Consider the following 22,948-nt stretch of genomic DNA (forward strand, 5'->3'; position numbering starts at 1 on the left):
GTCTCATACCACCTCCCGCGGTGGTCCAGAGGGTCCACAGACTCTTCTAAGAGACTTTTACATACTTTCCCTCCTCAAGTGTGACAATCACTATATGCAGCCCCCTATAATATCTGTATAAAGACTCCATATAACTATATATAGCCCCCTATAATAACTGTCTACAACCTCCCTACAACTATATACAGCCTATAAAAACCATATACAGCCTCCCTATTACTATATACAGCCCCCTATAATAAACACATACAGCCACCCAATAAGGAGGGTTGAGGTTTGGGGTAGAGAATTCAAGCTCTCACCTACCCTCACCGACCATTGTACCACTAAGACCTGACCTCCTTCCTTTCATTGGGCCGATATCTGCCCTGCCTTCTGTATCTCCAGTGCCTCCCCATCCTCTGGTGCACTCAAGGGAAGGAGGCCGGGAGGCAGCCTGGAGGGAGGGTGAGTGCTTGATTCCTTTACATCGAACCCCACCCCCTAACTAGTACTTCTCTGTGTATATAAGTTTACATTTCAGCGTAAAGCCAGCTTTGAAGTGTTAGAACATGGCTAGACAACACTTATTAGCCCCTATAAGGTATGTTTGTGGGTTTACCAGCCATGCGGCTGGTGACAGGTTCCCTTTAACACATTTGCCCATCACTGCTACTAGATAAAATACCCAATAAAACAGTAAGAAAACTACAATACAGATAAAGCCTCCACAATGTGAGATGTGGCCACAATGCATGTTTTGATAAAAATCAAAGCATAAGAAATATAAACATACCAATTATAGTAATCCAGATATCCAGATGTATAAGGTGAGGTCAGGTTATAATCTTCAGAATCCATTTTTATCTAAACAAATAAATAAATAAAATGTTAATATATATTTTAATAAAATGCTTCACCTACCGAATTAATTGTGCTACTGCAATCATTTCAAAAGCCACAAAAAGAACAGAGGCATGAAAAATAGATCAAGCAAATAATATCTTTCTTAATAGAAAAATACACCACAAAACATGCTTAAAAACCCCTAAAAATTGTGAACGAAGTCACAAATGAATGACATCCTCGGGAAAGTGCTTGACACATGATAATGTGCACTGTTCCCGGAACTCCAGCTCCCCCTACTGGCCACAATATGGTATACAACAATGTACAGAAATAAATATTATAAATGAGGAGCTAATCAAATCTTTAGACAAGTCCATACAAATGCAGGATAACAACAAAAAGAGGGGTGAAACACCATAATGGATGGACACACAATTCAAGGATCAGCACGAAAGCATATACAAATAATGAAGTTGTATACCTAAATGCTTAGGCCATGAGAGTTGGGATAGATGCCCCACGCGTATTGCTACCTTGTGGTAACTTCCTCAGGGATCAATCATTTTGCATTCACAGGGGTTGCTTTTTATAACTCTAAAGGTATACGGCTACCTGACACAAAATATCAAATTAAGTAATTAGCTCTTTCCTCTACTGAGTTTGATTATTTTTATAACCCATGGATCTGCAGGCCGAAAAATCGCTGCTGTTTGGGATCCTGGTCCATGTTTGGGAAAGAGCACCAACCAAGCCGCTTGTAGGCACTTATCAGCCACATTCATGTTCTTTTGTAGACATACATGTGATTTTCCAGTGTGGACATGGGTCTTTGCAGTATAAGAACAGGGCCACATATCCAGACACCATTACACACTGGAGATAGAGGCAGGGAGATCTTGCATCTCTTCATAGAGTCGGCAGGGACTTCTGAAAACGGGCCATGGTTGTGGTGCTTCTGCTGATAGTGGTGATGGAGCTGTTGCTACAGGAAGAAGTGTGTTTCATCTGTGCCTTCTCCAAGTTCCTCTGGCATAAGTAAGTGCCAGGGTAGGCAGCCTGACTGGAAATCTAAATAATAAGGTCCTAGACTAGACATAAGTTGAAGGCAGTGATACTTTGCAAGAAGAGGTGGTGGTCAGGACATCCCAGGCTGCTGGCAAACAATCAAAAAGAGAATAAGCTGCAGCTGTCGGCCCTTTAACAAGTCATCACCTACTACTGCCCACGAAACAAAGGCCATTCCACAGGATGTCTCCAGCCGGGCATTTTTTTCATAGATTGCAGGAGACAGAACAATTTTAATTTGCAAGCTGCGCCACTAATACAGGAAACATGGCCAAAGCCTTGACAATCGGAGCTCCTCATGTATGACCAAGAGCTGCAGTGGATGAGACACCAAAACAGTCTGGAAACAACTAACGGCTCCCCCTACAACTTCAGTTGGCCCAGCCTATTCCACTGCCTCCCAAGTCACAAAGCCACAAAATGAGCCCATCAATACCACCACAAGCATCCCCACCATTATATAGCCAGTCATCTCTATCCAGTCAGCTCTCCATCCCCAAATAATCTAGAGAAAGTATAAATTTGACCCATTGCACACTCAAGCTCCGCTCTTCAATATGAGCATTTCCAAATCACTACCTTTCCCGGCAGGTTGTGAAGGAAATATGATGCAAGGTGTGCCTTGCAGCTGACAGGTGGACCAGAAAGCGTGAGCAGGGAAGTTACATCTCCTTAACTGCCCACTGGATTATTGTATTAGTGGCTTGTCCCAATGCAGGAGGTGCTCCAGCTCACATTCTGCCCCCACAATACATCACTTGTTGCCTACTTCTACTCTACTTCCTTATGTCCTGCTTACACAACAAGTTAACATAGCAATTACACCACCACTTTTATCAGGCCATGTTAAAATTCACCTAGCTGGGCAAAAGACCACCCTCCGCCCAGGAGTGTGGACTGGAATCCAGGAGCAGACAGATAAGTGGTTGCTGCCAAAACTGCTGCATGTGGTGCTTTCTGTATGATCACATTTTTGGTGTTCACACCCTGCATTTTTGGTGTTCCTATTTGCATTGGAGAGAAACTTTGACCTGCCCAGCCACTGCCTCATGTGTGATGTACCAATAAGGTGGAATTCCACTTTACATATGCTGGATCGAGTGTGTGGGCAGCAGCAGGGAATTGTGAAATTTCAGCTACAGAACTAATCAAAGTAGTGACCAGCAGCACTTCGCCACCAGCAACTGGGCCTCCATGTAGGACATTGCTGCACTGCTTCCAATATGACGGCAAATGGTCAGCGCCAGTGACACCATCGTCATCTCTACCATCCCAATCTTTCACATACTTGAAAAACCTCTTCAGGTCATGATGGGGGATGCAATGGTGGCAGATAAGGAAGAAAAGGATGAACAGGTGCCACTCTACTAATGCTGCACATGGTGGGTCTGCTACTGGAGGACAGGGATAAGGAAGAGCAGTAGGAGGAGGAGGAGTTGGGTGACACCCAGAGCAGTTATCGGGCATCACTGAAGCTTTGCTGGGGAGCTGCAGGGGAAAAACACCTTGCCACTACTCAACCTGGTCCACATGAGCCACTTTATGCTCTAGTGCCTGAGCACTGACACCCAGATAGCCTGGATACTAAACATTGCAGAACACTGGGTGGACACCCTACTGGATACATGTGTTGAAAAAAAGAAAAGAGATGTGTATGGATGACACAAAATAAACTTTATTGGTATAACATTTAAAACACCCCAAAATTGGGTGCATGTCACAAAAACCTCCCCAAAAATAACCACGTAGACAAAATAGATGACAAAGTAAGCCACAATAGATAATATCAAAGTAAGTAGTAGTCTTAGAAGATGCACAGAAATATCTAGGACCAAGGATCAAAGAGGTTCTTTACATAGAGGGTATACATTATAAATATAAGGTCCAATGCAAATAAAGTATATACAAATAAGGTGCAAAACTACATTACCATATGAATAGATCTGGTCTGGGGAGGAATAGATGCCCCACGCGTATCGCCCGGCTAGCGGGCTTCGTTAGGGGATGATTTGTGATATGCACCCAATTTTTGGGTTTTTAAGTGTGTTTTAAATGTTATACCAATAAAGTTTATTTTGTGTCATCCATACACATCTCTTTTCTTATTTTCAACATATCCATAACATTCTTTAGATGTGTGACGAATTTATTATCCCATATTGTTTACCCCATTTTTCTATAAGATCCTACTGGGTACGTGTTACAAGGATATCATTGCATCGGTTATTTCAATACTAGAGTGTTAGACTAAAATGAGGTGGAGTTCCCTGTTTCATTTCTCCTCAACCTCCACCACAATCGGAAGGGGAAAGTTGTACCAGAAGGCAGAATTTGACACACATGGTGGAGGATTATCTGTCCACAAATCTCCTGTTATAGAAGGATGTGCTCCTTTAGTTTGAAATTTTAGCTTTCCATATTCTAAGAACTTTATCTTGAATTTTTGACAATCCTTTTTCCCAAAACTTTAACTTGAACTCTTGACAATCCTTTTTCCCAGTAGTAGAAATTTTGACTTTACAAATTACAAGAATTTTAAATGCAGTGAGAGAATGGGTTTCAGATTTTTCCATTTCCACCTAAATCCATTTAAATATATTGGGGTTTGAACAGACAGAGCGCCTTAACCACAGTAAGAGGAAGGGTTTGTGCTTTTCCCATTGCTTCCTTTTATTGTAAGTAATTTTTATAAATTAACTTCTACTTTTTTATGTTATGTTATTATTTTAAGTACTTCTCCTAGGGCAGGGCAACTGTCCTGTAAACCCCATATTTTTTGGCCCCCTAGCTCTTACTACCCCCATTTTAAAGCAATTTTTTGGTGTTTAAATCCAGGCCCCTATTGAATTTAAAGGGGTCCGTCTTCAGTTCAAAGTTCAGCCCGAAATCTGGGTCCCAAACCGAATTTTGCCTATAAATTTGGACGAACTAGAAAAACATGAATTTTGCATTTATGTTACCAGAGACCTGCATATTAAATCTACTTCCATTGTCCTGCTTCTAATTCCAGATTGACAGGTCTCACTGCTAGGACATGCTGCTGTATGGAACTAGTACATATAGGGGTCTTCTTTGCAAAAAAAAAAAAGAACTACTTAAATAGAAAAGCTGTATATTTTTTCTAAAGTTATAAGTCTAGTTCTAGTATTTTAAAGAGTAAATAAAAGTTAAGTTTCTTTCCCGCTTCTACCTATGTTTCCTCATTTTTTAACGTCTTACACTCCTTGATGTACTATTACTGCATGGAGCTTTGTAACTTCGTGCTCCATGCAGTAATAGTACGTCATGAAGCTGATGTAGGACCTGAGCCGGAATCTGAGAAACATTGCTTGGTTATAAGTAAAAGTTACAAAAATGTAAAAAAAAAGCAATTCTATTTTGAAATTAAAAAAAACAAATTACTTAAAAAAAAGCTCCCAAATTCCCATGAAAATGTAGAATTTTTTAAAATTCAGTGCCATTTTTTAAATTTTTTCATAGACAAACGCAAAACTTATCAGCCAATATTTATCATTAAGGTGCAAAATTGTCTCAGAATCAATTTAATAAGTTAAAGTGTTCAAAAGTTTTAACCTAGTAAAGCGATACAAGTCAGAATACAAAACTGGGGCTGAGCCTTAAATTATAAAGTGCGTCCTAAAGGGGTTAACTATTTAAACAGGTCAAGCAGGGTCGGAACCAAGTTAGTGCCAACATTCAAGTGGGAATTGCAGTCATCATGTTGTGGTGAGAGTAGTAGTAATAGTAGTAACCAACCTACAGATCAGGTCTGTGCAGTCACCGGTGTAAGAGTCCTGATGTCTTGGTGGGAACATACGGAAGGTGACTCTACTACTTAGGAGAACACCAGTGTCGTAAGTGACCCAACAGCTTTACCGGACACCTCAGACATAACTATACATAATACAACCCCCACCATCCAGCGATACTCACCCGCTGCCTTCACTTCTCTGTCTGATTTTTTCCTTTGTAACACAAATCCTTTTATCTTTCACCTTTTCAGAAAATTTCCCTGATGTCAGAAATCGACAAGTTGAGAAAACCTGTTTAAGCTGCTCTGATGTATCGGAAACTTTATTGTTTTCTTTTTCTTTTAGATGGTTTAGATTCTTTAGATGTTTTAATTCACGATCTTGAGTATTTATGATGTTTGCACAGGAAATGTCTTATACTATTTAGTTAGGATCTTTTTAGCTAGCAGCCAATTAACCCCTCAAGCCACCATGACACTCCAACGTTATGGGCAGCAGTGCATAAAGACACCGAGGCGTTGTGGAACGTCATGACTTCTGTCTGTCACTCTGACAAAATGTAGGGTAACAGTATCAAAGATCCTGTAGTTTCTGAGAGCCAAGGCTCTAAGCAACATGTCGGGAGAGGAATAGAAGTCCCCCCCCCCTCAAGCGATTGCTGTGACTGGCCATTTAGTACAGACAGACAAATCCCAGCAAAATGGAGGCATTCCCTGGCTGAGCTCACCTTATCAGTATCCCATCTCCTCATTTTCCTTCACAGAGAGAGAGATCAGATGCCTACAGTGACCCTCCACACCATAAATCACTTTCACACCACATACAATTAACCCCTTCACTGCCCAGCTGCATACCTCTCCCAGCTGTGCTCTCCTCTACATTTTGATTTAACTTTGAAGAAAACCTAATGGGTTAATAAAGCTCCGTAAAAACATTTTAAATAGTTTAAGGGGTGTAGTTTCTTAAATGGTGTAATTTATGTGTTTGCTGTTGTTTAGGTCCATGAAAATCACTTGAGAAATGAAATAGGCCTTAATAAAATGAATTTGGAAATTTTCTTAAAATTATCTACTAAACATAAAAGCATTCTACCATCCTACAGATACAAAACAAATTTAAAAAATGTTGCCAACCCAAAGCAGACATATGGTGAATGCTATTTATGAAGTGATTTTTGTGTTATAACTATTTGTTCAAATTATTTTTTAAAAAGAGCACATTTTTACAAGGGAGCGGCGATCGGAGGTAACATGGCGGCGCCTGCGACTTTCCCGGCGGCAGGGAACAGGTTAATACCCGAGATCGGTGCAAGCGAGTGATAGCAATGGGTCTTTGCTGCAATATGCTGCAAAGCCCATCTCTGTATGAATAGGGCTCAGCATGTGAGCCCTCTTCATACACCCTTCATAGCCCTGTGGCGGATATCTCTGCCGCAGAGCGAGAAGGGGGTTAAATAGGCTTGTCTATACATCATTGGGCGGGGGGGGGGAGAGGCGACATTTGAATTTTCGCCTCAGGCCACAAAAAGGATGGAACAGTCATATCTACATATCAGGTTTTGATCCACAGTTTGAGACACTTAACAAAATCCATCTGCATAGTACATATTAATGGGGGAGATTTATCAGATATGTCTGAGAGCAGAACTTCCCAGGGCAACCAATCAGAGCCCAGCTTTAATTTAATAAAACATAAATTAGCATAATTTTAAAACTTGATTTTAGATGGAAGGAGGCGACAAACCACAGTCAAGGTGCCTGGATCTATGAATAATATCCTTGGTTCATCAGGATGGACTTGATGGAAGATTTGCTTTAAGGCTCTGGCGCTCCAGTATTTAACTAATTATGCACAACTCGACTTCCCCTGAACGAGAGGCCGTCGTCAAAGCCTTGGGCATGCGCACTGATGTCAGTGCGGCTTCACAAGACTTCACTAGCTCTTGACTACAGGAAGAGGAGGCATGTGTACATAAATACGGAAAGCAGAGCACAGAGCTACTCAGTAGTTAAACCCTGGGGCACCAGGGTCTCGTTTAAATATTGTTTGTTCCTCCCCCCTGGTGACATCACATGCACAATGGATCATGACTGAAACTCGTCAAAACATGCTGATCACACTGTACTACTGTGTGTGTTTTTGATACCTTGGGATTTACAAAGAAAATACACCCACCATTCATGCGAGTGTATTCCAGTGACGGAAAAGTGTTATGGTGTTAGAAAGTCTCAATAGTATAGAGCAGGTCAGATGGACTGTCCTCCGGTTCTGTGGATGAGTTTCAAATGTTGAGATCCTCTGCAATCATGGGGGGATTATGCCTGCCATGGGCCCTGGGTTGTATGAATATTATTATTCCTGCAAGTCTGGAATCACTTCCTACATCTGGTACTAGAACCAAGATCCTGGGGAATGGAGGATGAGTCCCTTCTGCTGCTTTCTATCTGCAGTTTTAATATGTTTAGTGGACCCTCAAAGGTCCGGAAATGGCTATTGAATACATGTGTATCAAGAGCAGGAACAGATATATGAGGAATTTATGGGTGAAGGTTAGAGATGAGCGAGTATACTCGTCCGAGCTTGATGCTCGTTCGAGTATTAAGGTACTCGAAACGGCTCGTTGCTCGGACGAGTATTTCCCCTGCTCGAGATCGAGCATTTAATTAAAAAAACACAGTGAAGAACAATGAAGAATAGAATAAAAACAGTGAACACAGTGACCACAGGATCATTTAAGTGAAAAACACAGTGAAAAACACAGTGAAGAATAGATTACAGATGTTCGGCACATCTGCTTACTTGTCGGGAGATACGCGCGGAACGGTGCGAACAAAATACTAAGTGAAGAACAATATATATGTGTGAAGAACACATTGCAGAACACGGTGAGCAGGACAGAGACAACGAGGAGCAGCACAGAGACACCGGGGAGCAGCACAGAGACACCGGGGAGCAGCACGGAGACATGGGGCAGCGGCAGCACGAAGACATGGGGCAGCGGCAGCACGGAGACATCAGGCAGCGGCACGGAGCGGCACGGAGACATCGGGGCACGGAGACATCAGGCAGCGGCACGGAGACATCGGGGCACGGAGACATCGGGGCACGGAGACAGCGGGGCACGGAGACATCGGGGCACGGAGACAGCGGGGCACGGAGACAGCGAGGCACGGAGACAGCGGGGCACGGAGACAGCGGGGCACGGAGAGAGCGGGGCACGGAGACAGCTGGGCACGGAGACAGCGGGGCACGGAGACAGCTGGGCACGGAGACAGCTGGGCACGGAGACATCGGGGCACGGAGAGAGCGGGGCACAGAGACAGCTGGGCACGGAGACAGCTGGGCACGGAGACATCGGGGCACGGAGAGAGCGGGGCACGGAGACAGCTGGGCACGGAGACAGCGGGGCACGGAGACAGCGGGGCACGGAGACATCGGGGCACGGAGACAGCGGGGCACGGAGACAGCGAGGCACGGAGACAGCGGGGCACGGAGACAGCGGGGCACGGAGAGAGCGGGGCACGGAGACAGCTGGGCACGGAGACAGCGGGGCACGGAGACAGCTGGGCACGGAGACAGCTGGGCACGGAGACATCGGGGCACGGAGAGAGCGGGGCACAGAGACAGCTGGGCACGGAGACAGCTTGGCACGGAGACATCGGGGCACGGAGAGAGCGGGGCACGGAGACAGCTGGGCACGGAGACAGCTGGGCACGGAGACAGCTGGGCACGGAGACAGCGGGGCACGGAGAGAGCGGGGCACGGAGACAGCTGGGCACAGAGACAGCGGGGCACGGAGACAGCTGGGCACGGAGACAGCTGGGCACGGAGACATCGGGGCACGGAGAGAGCGGGGCACGGAGACAGCTGGGCACGGAGACAGCTGGGCACGGAGACATCGGGGCACGGAGACAGCGGGGCACGGAGACAGCGGGGCACGGAGACAGCTGGGCACGGAGACATCGGGGCACGGAGACAGCGGGGCACGGAGACAGCGGGGCACGGAGACAGCGGGGCACGGAGACAGCGTATCTCCCGACAAGTAAGCAGATGTGCCGAACATCTGCAATCTATTCTTCACTGTGTTTTTCACTTAAATGATCCTATTCTTCACTGTTCTTCACATCTGCTAACTTGTCGGGAGATAATATACGCGCGGAACAGTGAAGAATAGATTGCAGATGTTTGCATACATCTGCTAACTTATCAGAAGACATTCTTTTTCAATTAATTAACACATTTTATTCCCGAACCATGGTCCCTTTGAAAAAGTCTGGAAAAGTTTGTCTCGAATAACGAGCACTCGAGCATTTTAGTGCTCGCTCATCTCTAGTGAAGGTCCTTCTCAGTGGAAAATTTGGTGGGTGGCTGGGTTATATTTATGGCATCTTGGATAAGAAGAGCAGCTGACAGTAAGTACATATATGTCTGTATGACTGTATAAATGAGGGCATAAATGTGTGTTTATGAGTATTGAACTGTGAATGTGTGTATAAACAATGTACAGTGAGTGCATGTTTGAGTGTATACATATGTGTGACTGTACAAAAGAGTCAAGATAAACATAGAAACAGAAGAACTCCCAGTTGTAGTGGTGAAAAAATGAGGTACTTTATTCCACCTCAAGCGAAGTTTTAAACATTAACCCACCTTTGTCCAGCAACGTAATGGTAGGCGCACAGCATTGGTGTATAAAGGTTCACAAAGATGATATCACAGCATTAACAACTAACACGTACATTCACATAAACATCAAATAAAATACAGTAAAATAAAGTAATAATACATTGATAGTAGAATATTTTGTACATAACATTGCTTATGTTCACATAATTATACTCTGCATATACATGTTAATACTTATAAATGTCTCAATAATTATTCTGTTTAGTCACCTATTTGATCTCACTATCTGGATTCTGTAAAGCACTCCTGCACATGACTGACATACTTTTGGGATGACCCATGATTAAGGGCCAAAATCTCAACATTTCTGTATGGTTACATATAATTCAAAAGTCAAGTATTTAGTGAAGTATAATGTGGTCCACACTGGATGTAAAGGAGCACACAATGGACCAGATCTCTTCTTCTGACTTTCCACTAAAAAGAATGCAACCGAAAAAAGATGGTGCACACTTCTGGAGCAGTGTAGGGGGCGCCAGATCAAGGAAGATTGGGCTCCAGCATTAAATAGTCTGCACATTAGTGAGGAAACTGCACACAATACAGACTGCACTCATTTTGATAAATTTTTAATGCCATATAAATGAACAGGCCGAAGTCGCAAGGATCAGTTCATCTGTTGGGTCTTATTATGAAGGGGTCAGACATCATGGGGGGCTGGTTTAGGATCTGCTTGCTCTCTGCAGGGGTCATCAGGAAGTTCACTTAAAGCTTTTTCAACCCTGAAGGGAATAGATCTCAAGAAACCCTGTCTGAAATCTTGGCCCATAAAAACATAAATGAATGGATTGAGGCAACTATTAAGGCAAGCTACAATGGTAGTGAATGTATACATTTCCGAATTCCTGGTTATTAGGGGCCAGATGTTATCTGGAGCCCAGCAGATAAAGAAACAGAATATAACAGCAAAGATGATCCTGTAGGGTCTCTGAGATCTCTGGGGTCTATTACTTTTTCTAATTTTGAGGACAATCATGATATAACTGGTGGAGATGATGAGAACAGGGATCACAAACTGTATAAAAAACTTGGTCAGCAAAGCTGGCATTTCTTTAAAGAACATATCATGAAAAAAGAAACTAAGGTAAGCCACTATTCCACTCCAAACAACACCCAGCACCCAGATAATTGCTACAGAGATTCTCACTAGTTTCTGTGTCCTATGAACTTTAGCCCAAAATGGCCACATGACCGATACCCAGCGATCAATACTAATGGCTGTCAGAAGGAGGACACTGACGCACAGGTTCATATTGGACAGAAAAATATCAAAAATATAGACATTGTGTAAAGATTCTGATAGATACACATCAATGGAAACCTCAATGTACATAGGAAGGGAAAGACAGCACAGGAAGTCAGCAATGGCCAAATGGAGGAACCACATGGAACTTATAGTCTTCATCCTGAATCCGGCAACGTAGATGACTAATCCATTCCCGATAATCCCAAGAATAATAATGATACTGGATATTGTAATTGTAAGTATCTTTGAAGTGTTGATCTTTGGTCCTGGGTAGTATGTCTCATTGTCTGCTTCTCTTGACCTAAGAATAAATCATAGGGTACAATTTAAGATCTTGAAAAATGTTTAATTTCACAAATATTTCTTTTGTGCGCTGTGATATATATAGAGAATTGTTATCAGATTGTGTTCCTCAGTCACCTCATCCTATGCTAGAACAGATGGAAACAGATGCAGATGTTTTGGGGGCCCAATAAGCCAAGGCTCAGATTAGTCAGCAAAACGTAATGACTCAATGTCACAAAGCAGTAATCCCTATAACCCCCAGTAATCACTATTTACAACCCCTAGTAAGCACTATATACAGCCCATAGTAATTACTATCTATAGCCTCAAATAGTCACAATGTACAGCCCCCAGTAATCACTACCTACAGCTCCCACACCAATCAATGTATACAGCTCCCCAGCAATCACTATATATTGCTCCCCAAGTAATCACTATATACAGCCCCTACTAATCACTATATACAGCCCCAGCAATAACTATATAAATCCCCCTAGCAATCACTATATACAGCCTCCTAGTAATCCATATATACAGTATATACAGTCCCCAAGTAATCACTGTAGACAGCTCCACAGCCATCACTGTATACAGCTTCCCCAGCAATCACTGTATACAGCCCCCAGTAATCACTATATACAGCTCCCCAGAACTCACTATATACAGCTCCTCCAGCAATCACTATATACAGCCCCAGGAATCACTACGTACAGCCCCCAATAATCACTTTATACAGCCCCCTATAATAACTGTATATAACCTACCTATAACTATATACAGCCCCCTATACTAACTTTATACAGCCCCCCCCTATAATAACTATATACAAGCTTCCTATTACTATATACAGCCCACTTTAATAACCATTGTACAGCCCCCCTATAAGCAGGGGTGAGTTTTAGGGTAGAGGCGTCAAGCTCTCACCCATCCTTGCCGGGCCATTGCATTACTAAAACCTAGCCTCCTTTCCTCCGTTGGGCCGATATCGCTATATACAGCCTCCCAGTAATCCATATACAAAAACCCCTAGTAATCACTGTATACAGCTCCGCCAGCAATCACTGTATGCAGCTCCCCCAGCAATCACTGTATACAGCCCTCAGTAATCACTACATAAAGCGCCCCGTAATCACTATATACAGACCCAGTAATCACGATGTACAGCCCCCAATAATCACTATATACAGACCCCTATAATAACTGTATAAAACTTCCCTAAAACTATATACCACACCCTATAATAACGATATACAGCCCCCCTATAATCACCATATACAGCCTCTCATTTACAATATACAGCCCCCTTTAATAACCATATACAGCCCCCAATAAAGAGGGGTGAGGTTTGGGGTAGAAGTGGCAAGCTCTCACCCACCCTCGCCGGCCATTGCGTCACTAAAACCTAGCTTCCTTCCCTCCGTCGGGACGATATCTGCCCTGCCTTCTGTATCTACAGCACCTCTCCATCATCTCTATCCTCAGATGCTCTCAAGGGAAGGCGGCAGGGAGGCAGTCTGGAGGGAGGGTGAGTGCTGGATTCCTCTACACCAAACCCCACCACCCTGACTAGTACCTCTCTGTGAATATAAGTTTTTATTTCAGCGTAAAGATACGTCCATGTGCTGCATGTTTTGTGACTTCTAATATTAAATAAAGACTTTGAAATTTTACAAGCGCCCTCCGTGATCGTGCTGGAATCTTGTGCTGTTTGGACCATTTAACACATTCGCCCATCACTGCTGCTAGATAAAATACCCAATAAAACAGTAAGAAGACTACAATAAAGCCTCCCAGTAGTCCATATATACAACCCCCCAGTAATCACTGTATACAGCTCCGCAAGCTATCACAATGTGAGATGTGACCACAAGGCAGATTTTGATACAAATCAAAGCATAAGAAATATAAACATACCAATTATAGTAATCCAGAAATCCAGATGTATAAGGTGAAGTCAGGTTATAATCTTCAGAATCCATTATTATCTAAACAAATAAATAAATAAATAAAATGTTAATATAAATATTAATAAAATGCTTCACCTACCGAATTAATTCTGCATTAATAGGTGTTGCTTAGGATTATTACTTTATGACTTGATTGTAAAGCCATAGGGCTACCTGAAACAAAATACCAAAGAAGTTGTTGGCTCTTTCCTCTACTGAATTCAATGGGTTTTAGTACCTATGGACCCGCAGGCCGCACAAGCTCTGCTGTTTGGGATCCGGCTCCATGTTTGGGAAAGAGCACTAATCAAGCTGCTTGCAGGCACTTATCAGCCACATTTATGTCCCTTGTAGACATACATCTGGTTTTCCAGGGTGGACATGGGTATCTGCAGGATAAGAACAGGCTCACTTATCCAGACACCATTACACACTGGAGATAGAGCTAGCGAGATCTTGCTTCTCTCCATAGGGTCGGCGCGACTTCTGAAATATTTTAATTGCTCTTTTCAGTGGACTTTGGTAGACACAGGAGGCTGATGTTGTAAGGAATAGGTGAAAATCGGAAATAGTTACCATTTTAACCCTGAGGAACTGCATTAGGCTACTCATAGCTGCTGCAGTGCATAAATATTCATTCTGCTTATAAATGATTATACAGCAATACATGTAAAGACAACACAGGAATATTAACATGAATAATACACACTAAAATCCAAATGTTAAAGGTGCTCTTAGAAGTAAATAGCACTCAATAATACCTGAATTGAAAAATTGCTCCAGTCAGTGAACAAAGTGCACTAATCTGGATTTTAAAGGTGCTGGCACTGTATAGTTTGTGTACGGAAGTTATCATAGTATATAAGGCCGGAAAAAGGCACAGGACCATTAAGTCCAACCTTTAAGAATTACATAGAAGTTTTTTACCCATAACCCATGATATTTTTTCTCTCTAGAAAGTCATCCAGGACCCTCTTGAACATGTACATAGAGTCCACCATAACAACCTCCTACGGCAGAGAGTTCCACAGCCTCACTGCTCTTACAGCAAAGAATCCCTGTCTGTAGTGATGGTAGGTGTAGGTGTAGAGGATGCCCTCTGTCTATGGTGATGGTAGAACCACCTCTCCTCTAGGTGTAGAGGATGCCCTTTGTCTATGGTGATGGTTAGAACCTCCTCTCTTCTAGGTGTTGAGGCTGTCCCTATCTATGGTGATGGTAGAGACTCCTTCTGTATACATTTTCCATAATGTATACAGAAGGCTAACGCGACATCCGGGACACTCTTGATGTCAGTGTACGTTTACACATGACGTAGGTGGTTCCCTAGACGACGTGACACGGCTCCTGTCATGCGCAGATCATCCTCGCTCTAGCTGCGCTGTGTCTGACAGCTTCTGTCATGCGCAGTATACTCCCCTTTCTTCAGCTTGCGTTCCACCTGCGTTCCACAATTGTTTTTGTTCGGCATTATACATCCTGTTCACCTATGTCACTTGGCTTGAAAAAGGCTCCTTGGAGCCGAAACGTTGCTGCTGTACCTTGTTGTACTTCTAAACATGGAATAAAGCATTTTCACTTTCTTCACCTAACCATTGATGCCCTGGAGTGCTGCTTAATTCTCGCATATTACATTTGAAGGACCTGGAGCCTGTTCTTAACGAGCCTGCACCCACCAGCACCCACCTGCACTTTCGTTGGTGTGCTGCTTGAACTTTCTACAAGTGTCTATCTATCATGCTACATAGTTTATGTAGAACCCAGATGTGTATGCCATCTGGCCCTTGTGATTTATCGATCTTAGTAGTTGTGAGGCGACGCTGTACCTCTTCCTGGGTTAAACTGTTGACATTCCAAAGAGAATTTACATCATTCCTCATCGTGTCTTCCACCAGGGGTTTTATTTTGGTTAAAGACAGTCAAGAAGGTGACATTCAGTAGATTGTCCCTTTTCTCATCACCATATCCTCCATGTTGCTCCTCAGGGGGCCAACACTCTTCGTTTTTAGTTTCTTATCATTTATATACTTGAAAAATAATTTGGGATCATTTTTTGCTCTCCCAGTCTCTATTTTTGCGGCCTTTATTTGCTTTTTACAGGATTCATTTTTCTCTCTATAATCCTGTAATTCCTCATAGCTACCTTCCTGTTTTAGCACCTTAAACGCCTTATCTTTCTCTCTTATTGCTCTCCTTACAAGACTAGTTACCACATTGGCTTTTTCTTGTTCCTCTTATGCTTTTTCCTGTATGGTATATAATTCTCACAGGTCTTTTTTAGAATATTTGTGAAAAAGTCCCTATTTTTTGGGGGGAGAGGGGTTTTTTGTCTTTGTGAACATTGTCCCGGTTTATGCCTAAAAGGTTTTCCCTTAGTTGCTAAAAATTTGCCCTGCTGAAGTTTAGAGTGTCCATTGCCCCTCCACTAAAGCTCTTAGTAAAGCGTAATACAAAATCAATGATATTATGATTACTATTACTCAGGATCCCCCCAACCTGTAATACCCTGTTAGGTCTGTTGGTTAGTATAAGGTCCAGCAGTGCCCCAACTTTTGTTGGCTCCAGCACTAGTTGTGACAGGTAATTGTCTTTTGTTGTCAACAAAAACCTGCTTCCTTTGAAGTACCTGCAAATTTCTTCCCCAACGTCAATATCTGGGTCTTTTAAAATAAGGAAAGTAGGAATTAAGGGACAGTGACATGGTTGTGGTGCTGCTGCAGGTAGTGGGGATAAAGCTGGTGCTACAAGGAGAAGATGAGTTTCATCTGTGCCTGCTCCAAGTTCCTCTGCCATAAGTAGGTGCCAGGGTATGCAGTATGCACCAGAAGTCCCAATGATGAGTTCCTAGAACAGACGTGAGTTGAAGGCAGTGATACTTTGCATGAAGAGGTGGTGGTCAGGACACCCAAAGCTGCTGTCAAACAATCAAAAAGAGAACAAGCTGCAGCTGTTAGCTCTTTACCGTGTCATCAACCGGCTGCTGCCCATGCGAAGAGACCCAAGAAACAAAGGCCATCCCACAGGATGTCTGCAGCCTGGCCTTTTCTTTCACAACATGCAGAACACAAAACATTTTCATCTTCAAGATGTGCCCCTAGTCAAGGAAGCGTGGCCAAAGCCTTGACAGTCGGAGCCCCTCATGTATGACCAGGCACCTGCAGAGCAAATATGAGCTGCAGTGGATGAAATACCAATACAATCTGCAAACACCTAATGCTCCCCCTACTTCTTCATTTGGCCCAGCCTATTCCACTGCCTCCCAAGTCACAAGGCCATTTGTCTAGCCCCCAAATGAGACCAGAGTACCTCCAAAAGCATCACCACAATCATCAAGCCTGTCAACACTGATGTGAGTCCAATCACAATGAGTGCGTCTAATGATGTTAATGGAGAGCTGCATATTAAATTCTGCTTGCATTGCCCTGCTTCTTGTTCCAGATTGGCAGGTCTCACTGACAGGTTATGCTGTTATATGGAACTAGGGGTCTTCCTTGCAAAAAAAGAACTTCTTAAATATAAAAGCTGAATATTATATCTAAAGTTATAAGTCTAGTTCTAGTACTTTAAAGAGTAAATAAATGTTAAGTTCCTTGCCCGCCCCCACCTACGTTTCCTCATTCATTACCGTATTAGCACTCCACGGTGTACTAATACTGCATGGAGCATTGTAACTTAGCGCTCCATTCAGTAATAGTACAATAAGTCATGAAGCTGATGCCGGACCTGAGCCGGAATGGGAGAAACATTGCTTGTTTAAATAAAAGTTTAAAAAAGTGTAAAAAAAAATATATTTTGAAATAAAAAATAAATGAACAAACAAATTAATAAAAAAAAGCTCCCAAAGTCCCATTACATATAAAAATAAATTTATAACTTCAAAAAGTGAAAATTACTATACAAACACCATATATGGTTGACATTGATGAAAATGTTGAATTTTTAAAAATTCTGTGTAATTTTTTACAGTTTTTCATAAACAAAAGCAAAACTTATCAGCCAATATTTATCACTAACGTGAAAAAAAGTCTCAGAATCACTTTAATAAGTTAAAGTGTTCAAAAGTTATAAACTAGTAAAACTACGCAAGTCAGAAAACAAAAAATGGGGCTGAGCCTTAAACTATAAAGTTCATCCTAAAGGGGTTAACTGGTCAAGCAGGGTCGGAACCAAGTTAGTGCCAACATTCAAGTGGGAATTGCAGTCATCATGTTGTGGTGAGAGTAGTAGTAATAGTAGTAACCAACCTACAGATCAGGTCCGTGCAGTCACCGGTGTAAGAGTCCTGATGTCTTGGTGGGAACATACGGGAGGTGACTCCGGTACTTAGGAGGACACCAGTGTTGTAAATGACCCAAGAGCTTTACCGGACACCTCAGACATATCTATACATAATACAACCCCCACCATCCAGCGATACTCACCCGCTGCCTTCACTTCTCTGTCTGATCTTTTCCTGCGTAACATGAATCCTTTTATATTTCATTTTTTCTCAACATTTCCTTTATGTCATAAATTGACAAGTTGACAAGTTGACAAGTGGTTTAAGCTGCTCTGATGTATCGGAAACTTTATTGTTTTCTTTTTTTTTTTTGATGGTTCAGATTCTTTAGATGTTTTTTTCCTGATCTTGAGTATTTATGATGTTTCTACAGGAAATGTTGTCACGGGTGCTCCCGCGATCCCTGTCTCGGATCGCGGGCGCATCCGTGCACCCCCGTTTGCCCCCGCTGCAGGCCGGTCTCTGCACTCACCTCTCCCGGCTCCTGCTCTTCCCCGGACTGCCGTGCACGCGCGTCCCTGCCTCCTAGGGCACACGTGCGCGTCCTGACGAAAATTTAAAGGGCCAGCGCACCGCTAATTGGTGCACTGGCTGAACCTCACCTTTAAGAATCCTGCCTCTTCCTGTGTCCCCTGCCAGATCTTTGTGCCTCATAGCCTTAGAGTAAGCTTCCAAGCGAGTATTCCTGCATTCCTGTGTATTCCTGCGTATTCCTGTATTCCTGTGTATTCCTGTGTGTTCCCGCTCCTGAGTCCTGTGTTGCCGTGTTACCTGAGTTCCTCCGTGTTCCGTGTGCCTGTGTTCCCGTTCCCACCTGTCTGGACCTCCTGTTGCTGACCCCGGACTTGGACCTGACGTTGCATCTCTGCCGCCTGCCCTGACCCTGTGCCTGGACCTGTCTACGAGATTGTCATCCGCTAAGGTACCTCGACCTCGGCTGCCACTGTGGGCTAGTCACACCTGGGAACAACCTAGTGGTATCCTGCCGCAGCAAGTCCAACCCGCTTTGCAGTGGGCTCTGGTGAATACCAGGTGCCGCTAGGCTCCGGTTCCGGGTGTTGGCTAGTTACATCTCCCGCGGTGGTCCAGAGGATCCACTGATCCTAACAGTAAGATCCGGCCATGGATCCCGCTTAGGTTCCGCTTCCCACTCGACCAAACTTTGCCGCCATAGTGGTCCAGCAATCCCGGGAGATTGCCGCTCAACGCGAACAGCTGGATCAAGTCACCACCATGCTGCAACAGCTGCTAGCCGCCCAGCAACAGCAACAGGTTCCCGTGTCTGCTCCCGTGGCTCCTGCAACCCCGGTCTGCCTTCCTGCTGCTGAACCACGACTACGGCTGTCAATGCCCAACAAATTTGACGGAGACCCCAAACAGTGCAGGGGTTTTATTACTCAATGCTCCCTACAAATAGAACGTATGCCTTCGCAATTTGTCACGGAGCGTTCCAAGGTGGCATTTTTCGTCAGTCTTCTCTCTGGGAAGGCCCTGGCCTGGGTCATTCCTCTTTGGGACAGAGGCGACCCGGTCACGGCTACTCTTGTTCCGGGCCATTTTTGAGGAACCAGCACGGGCTTCTTCTGCCGAGACTGCGTTGTTGAACCTGCGCCAAGGCAACTCATCTGTGGGAGAGTATGCTGTTCAGTTCTGCACCCTGGCCTCTGAACTTGCCTGGAACGATGCAGCTCTCATCGCCATCTTTAAGAAAGGACTCTCGCCGCAGGTCAAAGATTCGCTGGCGGCTCGGGATCTACCGTCAACTCTGGGTGGTCTCATCACACTGGCCACTCGGATAGATGTCCGGTTTAAGGAACGCGCCGAGGAACTTCGCTTTGAGCATCCTCAAGCTCAGGTAAGACGTTTTCCTCGCCTCGCACCTGCCTTCCAAAGACCGCTCCAGCCTCCGCCTGTATCGTCTGCTGAGGAACCCATGCAGGTGGACAGAATCCGGCTCTCTCTACAAGAGCGTTACAGAAGACGACAGGAGAACCTTCCCACGTCCGGGAAACGCCAGCACCTAGGGCTCTTGGGAGAAGCGTCCCTAGGTGTGTGCCAAGCTTCTCCACGTCTGAGAACTCCTGTGCTCCTCAGCGTAGAAAACGGCACCCAGATTCAAGTTTCTGCTTTCCTGGATTCAGGCTCTGCAGCGAACTTTATGGACGCAGCCCTGGTCTCCCGGCATCACTTTCCAGTGGTTCGTCTTGAGAAACCATTGTCCATTGCCTCAGTTAGTGGCCAGATTCTTTCCGTGCCCATCCGGTTTCGCACAGAACCTCTGCTTCTGCAAGTTGGAGCCTTGCATAAAGAAAGACTTTCTTTTTTTGTACTGCCCCAAAGCACTTCCACCCTCCTGTTGGGCCTCCCCTGGTTGCAGCAACATGCCCCTGTGCTGGACTTGTCCTCTGGGGAGATTCTCCGTTGGGGCCCGGCTTGTTCTTCTCATTGTATGGATGTCCCTCGTCCGCTCCCTGTCTGGACTTCCACCTTGTCTCCCAAGCCCCTGGAGGGGCTCCCCGCTCCATACTTGGATTTCGCAGATGTGTTCTCCAAAAAACAGGCAGAGACTCTTCCTCCACATTGTCCCTATGATTGCCCCATCGACTTGCTGCCCGGCTCTTCTCCTCCACGGGGTCGGGTGTACCCGCTCTCGGTACCCGAAATAGCCGCCATGTCTGAATATATTAAGGAAAATATGCAAAGAGGTTTCATACGTAAATCCTCCTCTCCAGCTGGCACAGGTTTCTTTTTTGTCACCAAGAAAAATGGCTCTCTTCGCCCCTGTATAGACTATCGCGGTCTTAATAAAGTCACCGTTAAGAATCGCTACCCCTTGCCGCTGATCACGAAGTTGTTTGATCGTCTACGGGGCGCGAGAGTCTTTACCAAGTTGGATCTTCGTGGTGCCTACAATCTTATTCGCATCAGGAAGGGTGACGAGTGGAAGACTGCCTTTAACACCCGTGATGGGCATTTTGAATATTTAGTTATGCCCTTTGGACTTTGCAATGCACCAGCCGTTTTCCAGGAATTCGTTAATGATATCTTTAGGGACTTATTGTACAGCTGTGTCGTGGTTTACCTGGATGACATCCTCGTGTTTTCTGCTGATCTCGAGTCCCATCAGTCCCATGTACGGCAAGTGCTCAGTCGCCTCAGGACTAACCATCTCTATGCCAAACTGGAAAAATGCCACTTTCATCAAAGGAGCCTTCCAAAGGAGCTGCATTATTTCCGACAGAGGCCTGCAGATGGATCCCGCTAAACTATCTGCAGTTCTTCAGTGGCCACGCCCAGTGGGACTGCGTGCTATCCAAAGATTCCTGGGCTTTGCCAATTATTAAAGGCAATTCATTCCACATTTTTCTTCCCTGTTGGCGCTAACAAAGAAAGGTGTCAATTCTCATCTCTGGCCCCCTGCGGCTGAGGAGGCCTTCACGAGATTAAAGACGGCGTTTTCCTCTGCATCTGTTCTTACCAGACCTGATACCGAGAAGCCATTCTTTCTGGAAGTCGATGCCTCTTCCGTAGGAGCTGGAGCGGTTCTTACCCAGAAGGGGCCTAGTGGCCGAACTCTCTCCTGTGGCTTCTTCTCCAAAACATTTTCCTCCGCAGAGAGAAATTATTCTATAGGGGATCGTGAGCTTCTGGCTATCAAGCTTGCCTTGGAGGAATGGCGTCATCTGCTGGAGGGAGCTCGATTTCCAGTCAGTATTTTCACGGACCACAAGAACCTCCAATACCTGCAGACAGCTCAACGGTTGAACCCACGTCAAGCCCGGTGGTCCCTATTCTTTTCCCGTTTTGACTTCCGGATCCATTTTCGCCAAGCCGAGAAAAACATCAAGGCTGGCGCCCTGTCACGTGCTTCCGATGTTATGGGGGAGGACTATGCTCCGAGACACATCATTCCTCCAGAGAGGCTTGTGCTGGCAGCGCCGGTGGACCTTCGGCAATTACCTCCCTGCAAGACTTATGTACGACCTGGACTTCGAAAGAGGATCCTGACCTGGGGACATTCTTCTCGAGTGGCTGGGCACCCTGGGGTGCAGCGCTCTGTGGCCCTGATTTCCCGTTTCTATTGGTGGCCTGATTTGGTCAAGGACGTTCGGGATTTTGTGCGGTCTTGTGCCTCTTGTGCTCGCAATAAGCCCTCACGACAAAAACCAGCTGGTCTTCTGTTGCTGTTACCCGTGCCTACCTGCCCGTGGTCTCACGTGGCTATGGACTTCATTACTGATCTGCCGCCATCATCTGGCAATACCGTTATCTGGGTGGTAACAGACCGCTTCTCTAAGATGTCCCATTTTGTCCCTCTACCAGGTTTGCCTTCAGCCCCACATCTTGCCAGTCTCTTCTTCCAGCACATCTTCCGGCTTCATGGCCTTCCCCGGCACATCGTTTCTGATCGAGGTGTTCAGTTCGTGTCCAAGTTCTGGAGATCTCTGTGCAATCAGCTGCAAGTGAAATTGGACTTTTCCTCTGCCTATCATCCTCAGTCCAACGGGCAAGTAGAGAGGGTGAATCAGACTTTGGGATGCTATCTCCGCCACTTTGTGTCCGCTCGTCAGGATGACTGGGCTTCTCTTTTACCATGGGCGGAGTTTTCCTACAATTCCCTGGACTCCACTTCTGCTGGTTCTGCTCCCTTCTTTATTAATTACGGACTGCACCCACGGCCTCCTCTTCCGTTACCTGTGTCTGCAGATGTTCCTGCCGTGGAGGACTTGGTACAGGATCTAAAAGCCATCTGGGAACAAGTCCGTACCTCATTGCTCCAAACCTCTGCCAAGACCAAGCATCAAGCGGACAAGAAACGTCGGCCTTTTCCTGTCCTAGCTCCCGGTGACAGGGTCTGGTT

General features: G+C 44.9%; 2 protein-coding genes across 3 annotated transcripts in view; one reads left to right on the forward strand and one right to left on the reverse strand.

The window, feature by feature from the left end:
* LOC140134567 (myeloid cell surface antigen CD33-like) overlaps window positions 1–22,948 on the forward strand; it is a 336,522-nt gene that overhangs the window by 42,354 nt on the left and 271,220 nt on the right. The gene's annotated exons all lie outside the window — the stretch shown is intronic.
* LOC140065377 (chemerin-like receptor 1) lies at window positions 10,522–13,842 on the reverse strand. Its single transcript, XM_072112975.1, has 2 exons — window positions 13,777–13,842; window positions 10,522–11,878 (listed from the first exon to the last, which is right to left on the reverse strand). The coding sequence occupies exons 1-2, from the start codon at window positions 13,839–13,841 to the stop codon at window positions 10,972–10,974; spliced, it is 972 nt and encodes a 323-aa protein (XP_071969076.1). The 5' UTR covers window position 13,842; the 3' UTR covers window positions 10,522–10,971.

This window comes from Engystomops pustulosus, chromosome 6, assembly GCF_040894005.1.
Source record: "Engystomops pustulosus chromosome 6, aEngPut4.maternal, whole genome shotgun sequence".
In the NCBI taxonomy this organism is placed as follows: Eukaryota; Metazoa; Chordata; class Amphibia; order Anura; family Leptodactylidae; genus Engystomops; species Engystomops pustulosus.